At 41.5% G+C, this 14,924-nt stretch overlaps 1 protein-coding gene across 1 annotated transcript in view; it reads left to right on the top strand.

Annotated features, from left to right (window-relative positions):
- LOC130691021 (neuroligin-4, X-linked-like) overlaps nt 1-12,874 on the top strand; it is a 39,710-nt gene extending 26,836 nt beyond the window's left edge. Inside the window, exons 3-8 of the mRNA XM_057513922.2 lie at nt 4,948-5,019; nt 5,149-5,274; nt 6,960-7,612; nt 9,201-9,352; nt 9,539-9,669; nt 10,909-12,874. Of these exons, the coding sequence (XP_057369905.1) occupies nt 4,948-5,019; nt 5,149-5,274; nt 6,960-7,612; nt 9,201-9,352; nt 9,539-9,669; nt 10,909-12,020 (2,246 nt within the window). The 3' untranslated portion in view covers nt 12,021-12,874. The remainder of the gene's footprint in view (nt 1-4,947; nt 5,020-5,148; nt 5,275-6,959; nt 7,613-9,200; nt 9,353-9,538; nt 9,670-10,908) is intronic.
- The last annotated feature ends 2,050 nt before the right edge of the window (nt 12,875-14,924 follow it).

Raw genomic sequence — 14,924 nt, 5'->3', positions numbered from 1 at the left:
CTTAAAACCAATAGATAATAGCTTACCCCGCGAGCTCCATCAGCGCAATGTCGGGGAAAAACAGGATGACCTTCATCATCCTTATTGTAAATACGCAAAGCCATGTCCGGAACATAGAGGACGGACATCCAGCGCAACTAATAAGTCGCGAAACAGGAAAAACGAAACAAAAGGTGAAGCACCCCACACATGAAGAGAAATGGAGTGGTAAGGAACAAAAAAAAAAAAAAGAGCAGACACGACTTCATGTATAGAATTTGAGAGTTGACTTTTACTTGAATTAAAGCTGAGGGTGGTGCAATCCATGACATTATACTAGGATAATCTGCCGCGGGAGTCAACCGTTCATCTGGAAAAATTTCGAACGTTTTGTTTGAGACGAAGAAACCGGATGATGTCTGATTTTTTTACAAAAAAGAAATGTGCGATCCGGAAGTAAATAAGCTTGGACGAGCACGTCAGCGAACAGCACCCAAAGTGTCTTTTATTTTTTAAAACTTATAGTATACGAGGAAGAACGAACAGTAACGCAAACATTTGTCAAACAATCTTTGACTCCTCCCCACGTTTACTATACACCATCCATTCAGCGTTAGATTTATTTTTTATTCCTTTTTCAGTTGGCAGTAATTTATATGATCAGGAAAACCACTTTGTCATCGACAACGTTTTCCTCGTTTTTGTAGGCAATCGTCTGCTTCTTCCTAAAGGTTCACATTGCAATTTATATTCTTTGACGCTGAGTTGCCTTCAGCGATAGTGGATCTATCGATCGGTCCCATGAATCCGATTATATCCAGCGCTAGCACCATATAAAACCAATTACATTTAAAGATGCCAAGTTTCAAAAGATCTTTCATCAACGACTTTTCACTTTAGATTTTCGTTGTTTTAATCGTTCACGCTTCAACTGCGCACTTAATATCGTGATTCACCTCAATCACGAATGAAGAGGGCCCTATTATGATTCAGACATGTTTAATCGATGACACGTAACGAACAAAAGTTTTTCAACAAGTTTTTATGGCTTCCAACTATTCATCAGGCTCGATAGCCGTGCCGTTTTTATTTGTTGTGCATAGCGGTTTAAAGACGGAATGGTAAACCAGACGGAATGGAGAGGGGAAAAAATCAATGATTATTAGCTTGGGTGAAGGCTTATAGGACGCCGACCACAACCAGCGTGACGACCGACGTGCCAATGTCTTGGTGCATGTAAAGTAATGCTGCTCCTGGCACTCGTTCATATCTATTGGGCTAGCCGAACCGCGCTTCGTATTGTACAGAAATTTGAAATTAGCGAACCATTGACTGTCCTGTGTATGGGCACGTATTAGGCAAACAACTAAATCCTTTGAGGGATGCCAACTCGGGGACTGCAGCATCACCGAAGCGGATTATAATGTGTGGCAGTTTCCGATGCAGCAGAATTATTATTTCGGTGAATTCAGATTAAATTTTGTTTGATGCTGAATTTCGCAAGGGATGAAGTGATGAAAAATACGACACATGTCGGCTGCCTTCCCGCACGATGACGCAAAAGTTCTTTGTAATCATGAGATGAAAAAAAAAGGTAGATTGAAAAGAAGATAGAAAGGGCTTAGCCAACAACACAAAGGCCGATAATTTATACACACGAAAAGAAAGAGATCTAAAGAAAAAAAAAAGAGAAAAAAAGCATTCAGCCCGTTGAACCGTAGCAACCAATCTCTCTACGGTAGGCAAGCGACTGTACTAACAGCCTATTTTTTTATCGCATTTTGCTGCGTTTCAAATTTAATATTTTCATTACAGTTTTCGTCACCGTACTACAATCAAATTTGGAGTTAAGCCCACTCTGCTTGAGCTGACATACATATCGTAGCAGAAGGAACGAACTTTGCCCAGTCTTTTGTCGCCACTGCGACAGTTCCGTGTGTAATTTAGAGTGCTGCAAAGCTGTAACTGACTCGACATTTCTCTCATGCAGTAAACATTTTTCGGTAACTACACGGACTAGTTGATACAAGCAAGAGTTCCATTCACGGTTTCAAGTCTCTATTTTTCTATGAAACGAAAACAGTTGATCCCTTTGCAGGTTTTCCTTAAACAAAGGCAAGCTCTGCGCATTCTATAACTGATGCCCATAGTGACTCTCTTGATGACGTAGAGCAGCACGACCAGAAGATTCAGGGATAATATTAAACAGTAAAACGAATTGCGAGATTAAGTATTAGCAAGCGGGATTTTTGTTTGTCGATACCACAACTAGTGCCTTACGTAAACGAATCTGCTTATTTGTACCATCCGTCTACATGGATTACAAATACACACGAACGCTCATTGAATAAGCTGTAGAATAAATTTTGAAAAACTTTTTTTTTCGAATGAATTAGTAAAAGAAACTTCCCTCTTCGCTCTAGGTCTCAAAAACATATATATGTTTGGGCCTTACTTTTCCTATCCATTTCTTTTATTCTACATTGACCATATTGATTGACCAATCCTTTCGTTTCCTTTGGTGTTGGGCGATGGTGTCCCGTCTAACTGGACGTTAGACCCCGAGCAAGTTTTGAAGCTATCCGAAAACACGTCGCCCGTCAGCTCTTAACACGGTACTCGTCACTGCCTTGGCCCAAGTTGGACGTAATCCATCCGTTCATTGAACCCTTTGGGGGGGGGGGGCTATACAGGGTGTGAACAAAGTCTAGCAATTCAGTATGTTCCACCAGCTACATAAGGAAAAGTTTGTTGGAACCCTCCTCTTTGTTGAGTCCAAGGCACCAAACGCTCCAGCGCGGAAACTATTGGCAATCGCTGGCCGTCACCAAAAGTTTACCTCGGTGAACATTCGTGTCACGACTGCCCAGCCTTGAATTACACGTACTTTTTCTTATACGGCTTACACTGGCCCATAGGAAAGCTCATTCAAATGAAGCGCTTTGAAAAAGGCGGGAAGTTTTTCGTTAACACATAAAAAGTCAACAGCATGAAAGATATTCTTGATTCTCAATTGACTTCACGCGTCATAGCCGTTGGGGCTATTTGACGGCCGTTTCATCGTCTTTAAGTTAATGCAAAAAAGAAGGACGATACACTTTTCATCCAAACATGTGGGCGGCAACAAGTTGATAGTACTTTTGGAAGAAAAAAAAAATGCCCGTGAATTCGATTAAAAATCTTGGCCCTTTCATGTACGGGTTCAACGTCTTGAATTTCAAACTGCCTCGCAATCAAAATGGACGTAAAACAGGATTTCAAAAAAAGAATGCGCTTGGATGTGTGGCCTTTCATCCTCCTTTCAAATGGCCAGTGAATGTTTACCGAAAAAGTTAACAGCAAAGAATTCCGCAGTACGATAAATGAAACAACGTATAGGCATCCGTATATACTCGTGACTGCAGTGGTGCTAGATCACTGGATTTGGTTATATAATTCTTCACTTTACAGGCATTCGAATTTACCATTGTTTTATGTATGCAACCATGGACTGCCGTCAACCATTTTGTTAACCGATTTCTCTATCTTTTATTCGCTAAATTTAAAGGGAACATCATGTCCCGCGTTCGTCTCTTGTAGCATAGCAGTTGAATTTCCATAATACTTAAAACAGAAAATCTATATCAACTGGGTGTACGCTCGCAACACTACGACAGTAGTCTTCTTCGAGCACGGATATATCTTGACGAAGCCATCATTGTTGACACAACAGTTAACTTCCCTAGAGTTCACGAATCCAAAGTCTTTTCTTTCCGATGAGAAAGCAATCCAGCAGGGGCTAGAAAACAAGACAATTACAACTGTTAGGGTAGTCGTAGAAAGGACATTCTTTCCAGTACATACGTACGCAAAAGTCAAGTTTGGTATCGCTAACGTCACCGGGCTTAATATATTTTATTTTTTCAACTTATTATATTAGCTGGAAATCATCTCCCAGGTTACCTGAGCTTAACGTGAACAGATACACGTATCCTGCTGAGGAACGCGCCCAATAACCTATGATGGAACGTATAGCAGATCAACATGATCCTATTACTACGATAAAACAGCAGGGCAGGATCCTTTTAATTTTGGAAACATAAAACGATGGGGGAAAAGCCTTTCGAAATTTATTAGCACATATAGTTACTGCCTCTTGAGTCGAAGCATAATTGACGATTCCTATAGGTCAGGCGCTGCGCTAAGTATAATCCATGTCTTGCGACTATCCTCAGATGCTTGGAGACGTCCGGATTGTTTGCTTACCAACGCGCACCCTCCCCCACCCACCATATTACGTAAATGCTAGTTGTCCTAATTTTATTCCCAACTAGCCAACGAATAAAAGACTTTCTAGAATAAATTGGGGAAATGAATTACAGAAGTATGCGAATCTCCCAAGGAGAGCTAAACCATCAGCTATATGTTAGACTATGTTAATTGTGTAGGCAGGCGTGGTATCATCACGGTGTATGGTAACAAAAGTTGGCTACCAAATACTGCATTTAAAAAAAAATAACATCAAGACTTCAAAAGGATAGCTCTCCTATCTTAGCGCATTGCTCACGTCAGCAGTAAGTAGCAGGCTTACTCGAAAAAATGATTTCAAATAGTGGGATTGCTGTTCGGAGTTTTCCACGAAAAGCATCTGAGAAGACATATCGCTGATGATCACTGAACAATCAGCCTGGCGTGGAACTTCATTAAAAAACTCTTTCTTGCATACGTGTAGCTTCTGTAATGGTAAAACAGTGGCAAAGGCTAATTGGCAACGTACACGGGTACAAGCCTTTCATCGCATCTTACATAAATTCTATGTATCAACAATTTAATGATGAGTGAATCTCTCTCATCTCCCTTTTTGGTTTACTAACATTTTCCCTATGTGTCTAAATGAGATTTTAAAAAGCGGCAACATTTCATTTGCTCCAATCAGATCATTTTAGACCCAATCTCATTTATGATATCCAATTTTGATGTTCATTTCAGGGTTCCTGAACCCTCACAGTGATCCGTACTCACGATCCATATCCAACCATGGGCTAATGGATCAAATAGCTGGTAAGCAAAAACAGTTTATCCATAACATTAGTAATTGCTTTATTTTTGCGTCCTTTATTTTTCACCTTTTAATGCTAAACAGCAGCTGTTTCTTAACTAATGCAATACTTCTCGTCCTCAATTGTACAGCGCTTCATTGGCTCCAAGAAAATGTGCAGGAATTCGGCGGTGATCCGAAAAGCGTGACGCTGATGGGCCATGGAACAGGAGCCGCGTGTGCCACGTTCTTGATGACCTCGCCAGCTGTGCTAGACGGTATACCAATCAAAACTCTGAATTGAGAACACTGCTCTTTCTATTATATTACTACTGGTCCAACAACACGCAGTAATATTTATTATAGCTTGGTATGAATGAAGAAGCTCTCTCTATTCGTAAACGCAAATGCTTAATGGGGGTGACTGTATATCGTTGCCAAAATTCCTCGGTTTGCTCAGAAACGAGAGAAGCACAGGCGAATCAATAGAGGAGGGAGGTGTACTGCCACAAGAGATTGTTTACGTATGCGTGGACTATCGTGTGTTACATGAAAACAAAAACCATAGGTAAGCATATCAAGCGAACCACATTATTGCTTGCAATGGATAGCAAGAGGATGAATTTCCATGATCGATCCAAACTGATATTGCGTAATACGTAAGATGAAAGAAAAAAGACGTTTTTCTTCTGCTTGCATATAGAAACTCAGTTGCTTTTCGGAATTATTAATGGAAAAAAAAACGAAGAAAGTCCATCATAAGTTGAAATGATCCGGGCAATTTCTAAAATGCTACCGTTGTAAATGTTGCGGCGGCTGAGAATCGTAGGATAGAATTGCTCTGCGAGGCGTGTTTCGTTCTAGTGCCTAACGCAGCCATGCACGTTCACAAGCGTATCGTCAAACCTATTTTTTTTTCTGTTTTAGCTGATGGTAATTCTCTCATTACGTCGGCAAATCCCTTTGAAACTAACGATTTTTCAGCGTTGGTGAATATTCCATTAGTATTTTATCAATACGAAAAAACTCGTTCGTCTTAAAGACTAAGTGGCAAGAATGAAATCCGCCCACGACCTTTCGCGGCTCATAAAATTTCGAAAGAGATCAAAACATTATGCACGTTAAACATCATACTTGATAAGATAGTTATTTATTTTAATAAAATTTTACTAAACCTAAGATTGATAGAAAAATTATTGCTGAAAATGTTGGAATAATCTTTGTTTTGCTAGATGCCTCGTTTACATTTTCTCTCCCCATTTATTTTAAGACGTCCTGAAATTAAAATTTGACTTTGACTGCGTACTATTTGTACCAGTTGACATTAATATGTAGTAGTTATGTTCTTCCATTACCTTGGAGACATGTAATCAAGCCGTCTAGAAAAAAAAAAACAAGAACTAGTGGAGGGTACAATACTACTCTCTGAACCTATGCACACAAGTTTCCATATGAAGTTGATTGATCCAGCTTACATTTGTTTGATCAATGTTCACCCCCAACAATAGCTCATTAGACTCTACTTGTTGAGAAGGTGGTGTTACTTTTATTTCATCTATCTTTAAGTTTTAGTACGCCACCACGTTTACAAGACTGCTCTCGTCGACTGCTTTCCTTTTTTCCTGCTCGGCTATTCTCCTGCAATCAACTGCGGTTTCAGGGGATGGGTCGTAAATTTCGATTGAACATTACACCTACATTTTCCCTATGTAAAAATTGAACCAGCAGCATTGTACTAACCTGACAATGGCAACCCGTAAAACTAAAAAAAAAAATCCAATTTCATGTAGCGTCTAGTTTGCAAAGCAGCGGAAATAGAAAGGACAATATTATTCTGTTCTGATTTTGTGTCTCCCAGCTGAACGTATTAAATTTTAGTCTAGTGAAAGAGAACGTTACAAACTATGAGAAAACTGAGAAAATAAAATCGTTTTATTTACATTTTTCTATTGTTACGCCGTAGGTCTGTTTCAACGAGCCATTCTGTTGAGTGGCACGGCCCTTAGTCCGTGGGCGTTAGTCCAAGAGCCAAACAAGTACGCGCTGGAACTCATTCGTCAGATGAACTGTTCTCTGCCACCAGGCGAAGGACCGACGGCGCAATTGAAGTGTCTGCGAGAGAAAACGGTGCCAGCGCTAATGAGCGCCGGTAGTCGAGTGGAGACGCCCGAATTCCTGCATTCCTTTGGACCGAGCATTGACGGCGTCGTCATTGAAGACGAATACGAAGCCAACAAGAAGAAGCTCACGCACCGTCTCAGTCGCTACGATCTTCTCTTCGGAGTGACGCAAGCCGAGTCGTACTTTACCCTCAGCTCCGACGATAATCAATATGGCATGGAAGCGGACAGACGTAATCGACTGCTCCGCACCTTCGTCCGCAACACTTACCAATTTCATCTGCAAGAGATTTTAGCCACAATAATTAACGAGTACACCGACTGGGAGAAGGCCGTTCTCCATCCCGTCAACATCCGCGACGAGACGCTCGAAGCCCTTGGCGACGCTCAGTACGTCGCTCCTTTGGTTAAAACGGCCGACCTGCATTCGTCACAGACACGATCGTCCTATTTCTACGTTTTCGAGTACCAAACGAAAGCCAGCGAATTCCCACAGGTCAGTAGGCAATTTTTGAATTTTGCTTTACGTTGTAGGCACTTCATGTTGTTATCTCGCAGTCGCCATCGCCCTTCCCACAGCCTTTCCATCGACCGTAGCTCTTACACCTATCATACAGTTAGCCTAAAGGTTACAGTAAAGGTTGTGAAACTTAAAATTTTTCTCCTGAGACTGATGTAGACCTCACTGATTATGGATATTTCAGTAGTTGATTCCCATGTCCACCGGTCACAAGGAAATTGAATTGCCAGAAGCTTACTCCATCTAGCCAGAAGCTCAGTTCCTAATTATACAAGCTGCTGTTTAAAGGAAAGCTTCCTTTCTTTGCGAATTTTTTCGAATTGTGCGCATAACAGTCGACATGTTCTCGTCTTGTTATGCAAAGCATTTCAACATCGTTTATTTTTCACAGGAAAAAAAAAATTAAGTTTAACAAAACAAACAAGTTAATGGTATAGTTCACTTTCTATTGAAGGTAGCCGGTTATTCGGCTGTCCTAAAAGATTGGACGATGGAAGCATGGCACGCTTCCCGGAAAGATAGACGGAGGACTTTATTGGACCCCTAAGCTCTGGAGAAATAAATTTCTTTTTGGATTAAATATTTTCAACCTTTTTTGTTTGATAAGCTGTGCTATATTGGCCGGCAATTTGCCACCAAGAAGGCTACAATCAAGACACTATTCCGTGACACATCCCACACGCGCACAGACTCGACAGTCTTGACAATGAAAGCAGCAAACAATGAGGAATGGTTCAATAGCGCATTCTTTACGTCAGTTTTGAAGGAGAACCCAACCAAACGTGTTCGATTGCAACTCCTATGTCTCGCCGCATGCAATCAACCAAGCTTGCTTAGTAAATTGGCCGCCTACCATATATGTGTAACGAAGAAAACGCGTTTATGCTAGTTGGTTGGAGAAGGTTTAGCCGATTGATTTATTGCTTGTTCCCATTTTTTTTTGTTACGATAGGGGTGACAGGTTTTCAAAAAAAGCCAGATGGCCACTGGCTTCATTCAACAGGCTTTTCGCGTTTATCCAGATAGTTGGAGGACGTTAAGCTGAAAGTTTGTCAACGTATTTTCTTATTTCTTTAGGGACGAGCTCTTTCTTAGGTCATGTGCCTGCATTATAGGTATTTAAAAGAAAACTATTCATCTTCGTCTACGACATGAATGGTTGTAGCTACGGTACAGTGGATGCTGTACACTTACGTAGACCTAATTTCATTTATTATCTGAATCATATGAATCGACGTTAGGGCCATGGTTCGCGATGTCCGATCTGTACACGACGAGGGACTCCTTGCCTGCCCAGTATGTCCTACGTAAAAGTATTACGATTAGCCTTTTACGGGCTAATCTATTGAACGGCTGCTTATATAAAGGCAATACGTCAATGAAACCCGGGGGAAGAATAAGTCTGGGAAAGATACCCGAAAGATAATAGTAATATATAGTATAAGAAAAATCGTTCAGTAAGAAGGAATTGGATATATACGACGAGAAGCCCTTTGACGAGGCAATCAAACGCTCATTCTTCGCTTTGTTTCCTTATTATTGCGATGGCGATCGAACCAAACAGAGGCCAGGCTGCGTTCACGGAGAGGAACTGGCCTACATCTTCGGAGCACCGCTGGTTTCATCGCTGAGCCACTTTGGACGCAACTACACCAAAGCCGAAGCTGCTCTCTCGGAAGTCGTCATCGCCTACTGGTCAAACTTCGCTCGCAGCGGGTAAGCTTTACGTCACTAAATATCCTCTTGATTACATATCGAATAAAAGTCCTCTTGTGCAAGGCTCGTGGTCTAAATATATGTATCCCTATTCACTCGAGCAAATTGTATTAGTCTTGGCGCTGTATTGATTTTCGCCTATCGCGTTGCACTACATCCCTGTCGCACAATTTTCGCTATTTGCAGGAATCCGAATGAAGGCGCCGGAAGCATCGCATCCGGCAGTATAGCAGCTGAGGCCGGCAAGCAAGACAAGTCTCGATCTCGGGTGGAGTGGCCACCTTACGACCAAACCCATCGCAGATATCTATCTCTCGGTAATTATTTATTTTCTATTTCATCTTTTCTTAGTTTATCCTGATGTAATTTTTTGGGGACGAAGGAGAATAGGCTTAAATGATTAAGAAATCATCAACTATTTATTTCGCTTTCTTCATCTGGCCGGAAGTGCCACGACAACATTAAAAGCGTAAACCACCAATATATGCGATTTATCTTCCTTTTTTCATTCTTATTTTGTTTCGGCCCTCTAGCTTAAGTTTATACGACAACATCCATCACGCTCCGATAGAAAGATTGCTTCAAGAAACAATCTAAATATTGCACTATTACATCTTTCTATTCTTCATTTTCTTCCTAATGGATCCGTTATCTTTTTTCATTTCCACACAATTGAGAATTGTTCAGCGCGTGTGCTCTATTGCTGCAGGGGTTGACGGCCTTTACGCCTCAGAACGAGTTTAAGATTTTCTTTTCTTTCACTTTCTATTGCGTAACACTAAATTATGGAACAGTTTAGTTGCGCAAATGTCCTAGAATGGTATTTTACAATATCTTAATAGTCGTTTTTCTCTTTTTCGGCACTACAATTTAGGGAATAAGTAAATTAACGAATTAGTGCGAACTGGAGATCAGTCTTCTAGAACTATAGTCCTATTTGCATGAATTTAAGAAAGACGCATAAAAAAATTCGAATGCAAACCGTTCTTGGAATGAACTGCGTTGAAAGTTATTTATATCCTGCAGATGTCAATAATTCATCGTGATTCGTTTATTTCCGGCACGCAGTTTTTCAAATCACAATCGAGTAGATCGCTCCATAAATTGATTTCTTTTTTTTTTGCTTTGACGGTGGTGTCGACGGCAGCGCTAGACGTTGTTCATCATTCGGAAAGCTCGATTTCGAGTGATCTGGTTATCATATATCTCAGAGCTATAATGCTTGAACCCCCAAGGCATGAGATCAAAAACTGATGCTATCAAATCGACAAAAAAAAAATCACCGATGTAGAACCTCTAGATATAGCCTTATAAGCCCCCCTTCCCGAAAACAAATTATTATACAAGAAGTTGCATTGCCGTTATACTATAATATTCACGCAACTGACATTTTCCTCCCACGCGTTTGGATATAGCGGATTGTCTCCCATTTGTTTCCTTACTTTATTGAGCATGAACGTCTTAACGCAGTCCCTGCGCTCCATTTAATAAAAAAAAACGAAAATTACACAATGTTTCCGCTTTATTTGTTCATCCGTGACCTACAAACGGAACAGGTTTAAAGCCGAAGGCCAAGAGCCATTACCGATCGCACAAGCTGGCCATGTGGACAAACTTAATTCCGGACCTGCATAGACCGAGCGGTGAAGATGTGGCCCGCGTTCACCACTTGCTCGACGACTACAACGATCCTTACTCATACGATGGAAAAGTCCGGGTAGTGCCCGCTACACTGGCACCGACGCCCACCAGCACGACGTCACCTTCTCCCATAACATCAGCCGTCAATTCCAGCCTACTCATGGTGGATTCATCAAGAAAGGCAGACAGTGGGGGTGCCAAATACGGCGAACCGGAAGCGTCCAGCAAACTGACCAACGGTTCACGCATTTTGAGTGGCACGGGCGGGAATGCCGTCAGAGCGAATGAAGGTAGCAATACCGAACAGTACGGAGCTTATTCAACAGCATTAAGCGTTACAATCGCAATTGGTTGCTCGCTCCTCATTCTTAACGTCCTGATTTTTGCCGGCGTCTATTACCAACGCGACAAGCAGCGCATGGAATTAAAGCGGCGCCTAGAGAATGGCATGATACTCTCAACCAGCGTCAGTGGTGAAGTGGAAAATCACGCATCCACCATGGTGTCTTCAACCAGGTTATGTAGCAAACCTGATTTGGCGAACGGGGTTGCGTTGAACAAAGCAGATTCATCAAGTGGATCGAGTAGAAACACAGCGACAGCTGTAGTTATCAACCCTTCGTCGTCTGTCATGTCCCTCAGTTCACCATTCAACTCATCCATCACTCAGTTACCGCCTCCGGAGTTCGCTGATTTTCCATCCGAAGATCAGTGTCCTGCCGCAATGGGAACAACGACGACGGGCTGTCCTAGCGGTAGCAACAGTAACGGGCGGGCCTCCATGATTTCCAATTCAACGGTTTCGTTTCGGCCGGTAGGCACGGACGCATCGTCATCAACCAGCACGCTTCCGAGGATGTCAACAACTGGTTTCTGCAATAACGAGTACCCATTGCCGTCTGTGACGTCATTGCAACAGTCACAGCAGCAACAACAGCAGCAGCGTTCCATGTCTCTGAGAAAACAATCCAATAAACGAATAGCCAATCCAGTAGGTAATAGTGCCATTGACGAACTCCGCGTCTAGTCACGCGTGAGCTAATGGCCTCTCGTGCAGGGCGGGGGGACAGCTTCTCATGCGCGCTCCATATGTACCGGGCATCGAATTCAATGCGAAAGATGCAACTGCGTCAAGTCGATCGATACAAGGCGACAGCCGATGCAGCTGCATCGCAATTCTTGTTGTAATTGAGAAGAAATGACGATTGACATCGCCTCGAATTCGGTGAAAAAAAGGATTTCCGCCATAACAACTTCACAGTTTCCTACTCCATTTGATCACGTCAATTAATATACGATCTTTTCCCTGCCAAGATCAGACGAATCCGATTTTTTTTTTATCTTCCTGGTCTTCAGTGCCGAGGTTCTCTCCTTCTCTACCCTGTAACAAACCGTCAATGTATACAGCAGTAAGCGTATGTCGGCTATATTTATATCTGTATATGTAAATTATATGTACTGTATGCTCCATCCGTGTTTGAAAAAAAAGTCCCTCTGCCATTGTGATATGGTCTCCCTTGTCTGTTGATGGAAATATGAGGGAGATCGGAGCGTTTCCTCTGTTTCCTATAGGTCCTTATTTGTCATTTTCATTTTCATTTTTCTTTCCCTTTTCCAGGTCTCCATCTCTTCCTTCTTACGTATATGTACGTATGTATCCATCGCGTTCTTTGTTTCTATTCTTTTTTTAAATGGACGTGAGCAGAGCTCGATCGATTTTCAGACACAAGAAAATTGGGCCAAACGTTTACATCTTGCGTAGGATGTGGTGGCACGGATATGTATACACGTCAGGTATAGTACAAACCTAGACGCGAGAAGACGAGAAGATTAAAACAGAGACGATCACGGACAAGGAAATACACTGCTATTTTACACACAAAAAAAAAAAAAACTTAACAAATTAAACAGTTTCAATTTCTTTAGAAAAAAGAATTCATACTGAAAGCGTTTTGCCAGCATCCATCGATGGATAATGAAGAGGAAAAGAATGAAAACGGTACGAACGGACGAAAGACTTAAAGAAGGTCTAGTCAATTATGTTTCCATTTCATAGGACGCCAACGACGTATAATTGTCTTGTTAGCTACCACGGGTTGCAGACGTAAATAGGCATTCTTGTAGAGTCTCCGAATGAAAAAGAAAAAAAACCTGATTGAGTCACGCGAAATGTTGGGGGCGGCAAATGCACGGTTAGTCATTGCTGGTGAGCAAGCGTTTACTTCCATGAATCATGTTGTCAAGACAATAGCAGCCATTCAAGATATAGAAGTCGGCCATTGAATTCAGTTTAATAGCCGTTAAACTGAACTCAATGGTATATCAGTACAAACCCTATAAAAGAAAACAGAGTTTAAATATGCCCAACTTTTTGGCATTATAAAAAAATAAAACATTTTGTGCTTCTTGAAAGCATACTAAATTTTCGAATGAATCGTTTAAATATTAGGTTCGGCAGTGCACTTGTACTGCCCCTGGGACTGGTGTAACAAACACTTTTGCCTTCTTAGATGTATCGGTAAGTCTAATATGGTTGACTGACACGTTCCAGCTATTTGGGCTTGTACAGGCCGGTCCCAGCATGCATCCAGATTGTTTACGAACACATCACCAGCAGGAGGTTTCGTAATAGTCGGCCTTTATCCATATATGACGATGCACGTCTTTCATTTTCGTTTCAAAATTTGAAGAGACACACATAGCAATACGCAAATGCTTTCTTTTTCATTTTCGCGGTAGTTTATTTTCGTGTTTCAATCAGAATATTTCAAAAACATGTAAGATTGGTGGGCTGTGTTCTTCTTTATTAGCTGCAGATGATTGATATTCTCCGTAGTAAAAAAACAAAATCACAAAAGGAGAAAGCCACGTTTTTTGTTTGTTATTATTGTTATTATTTTTTGTTGTTGTTGTGTGGTCTTGCCCATCGTTATCTTCCAGAGACATTCATTACATAGTCGTGGTAGCTCAGTGGGTGAAGCCGAGAAAAAAAAAGCGAAGACGAATGAAACTATAAAAAGAACTCCCTTTCACGCTCGTCATCTCTTTGGCTGCGTCTGGTCGCTCCAGCGATGAGCTTCTTTGGCGTGCGGTATTGTGTCCTTCCCATTGACCTTCTCTGGTACATTACAATACATCCTGACGAGCGGTCGATATTGAGGGCGGATAACATAACAATGAGGGCCCGCTTCAGTGGTTACTAGGCAAAGTAAAAAACAAATCGGCCTCACCGTGAAGTCAACTTTAAAAAGACAGCCTGTATTCATTTCTTCACAATTTTGGCCAATTACTGTAAAGCTAGAGGCCTACATAGTAGGACTAGAAAATATATTAAAATCCGACATCGCCATACCTCTAAGCGTCTAGTAAACTTCTACCATGGTTACCTGTGCGGTAAAAGATAGGCACTGTGCATCATATCCAAAATAAAACGATATTTACAGCCACTACAAGGGAAGTAGTATCTAATCTATCGGTTTATGAAATGGCGAACGAAATGAAGATAGACATACGAGGCAGCTTAGTAAAACAGGAACGAAACCGAACCAAGCTCCAACAAACTAAAGATGCAAGAATGACACGATGAATGTTTCAATGGTATGTTCTAATTAAAAATGTGGCGACGAGACTCGATTTCCAAGAAGCCGCTGGGTTGCATAGTTCATGACAAGTCCTACTAAAATTCGCCCCTCATTTTCGTCACACTGTTTCTTTCAGTTTTTAGTGAGATTTAGCCTGAAAACAAGTTTGCTATAAGCAATCGTGTACTTTAGTGCACACGTTAACGTGCATCGTTCCTGTTTATTTCTTGCGTCATGACGATTGTCGGCAGACTATCGAGATTTTCACATGAACCATACGCCGCAAACGGGACGCTTTGGCTTCTTTCCGGCACTTTAAAGCTTCTATTCTCTACAATCATTGAGAGTTT

Source organism: Daphnia carinata, chromosome 1 (genome assembly GCF_022539665.2).
Source record: "Daphnia carinata strain CSIRO-1 chromosome 1, CSIRO_AGI_Dcar_HiC_V3, whole genome shotgun sequence".
NCBI classification, from domain to species: Eukaryota; Metazoa; Arthropoda; class Branchiopoda; order Diplostraca; family Daphniidae; genus Daphnia; species Daphnia carinata.
The sequence above is the reverse complement of the archived record's forward strand: the minus strand, read 5'-3'. Positions and strand labels throughout refer to the sequence as shown.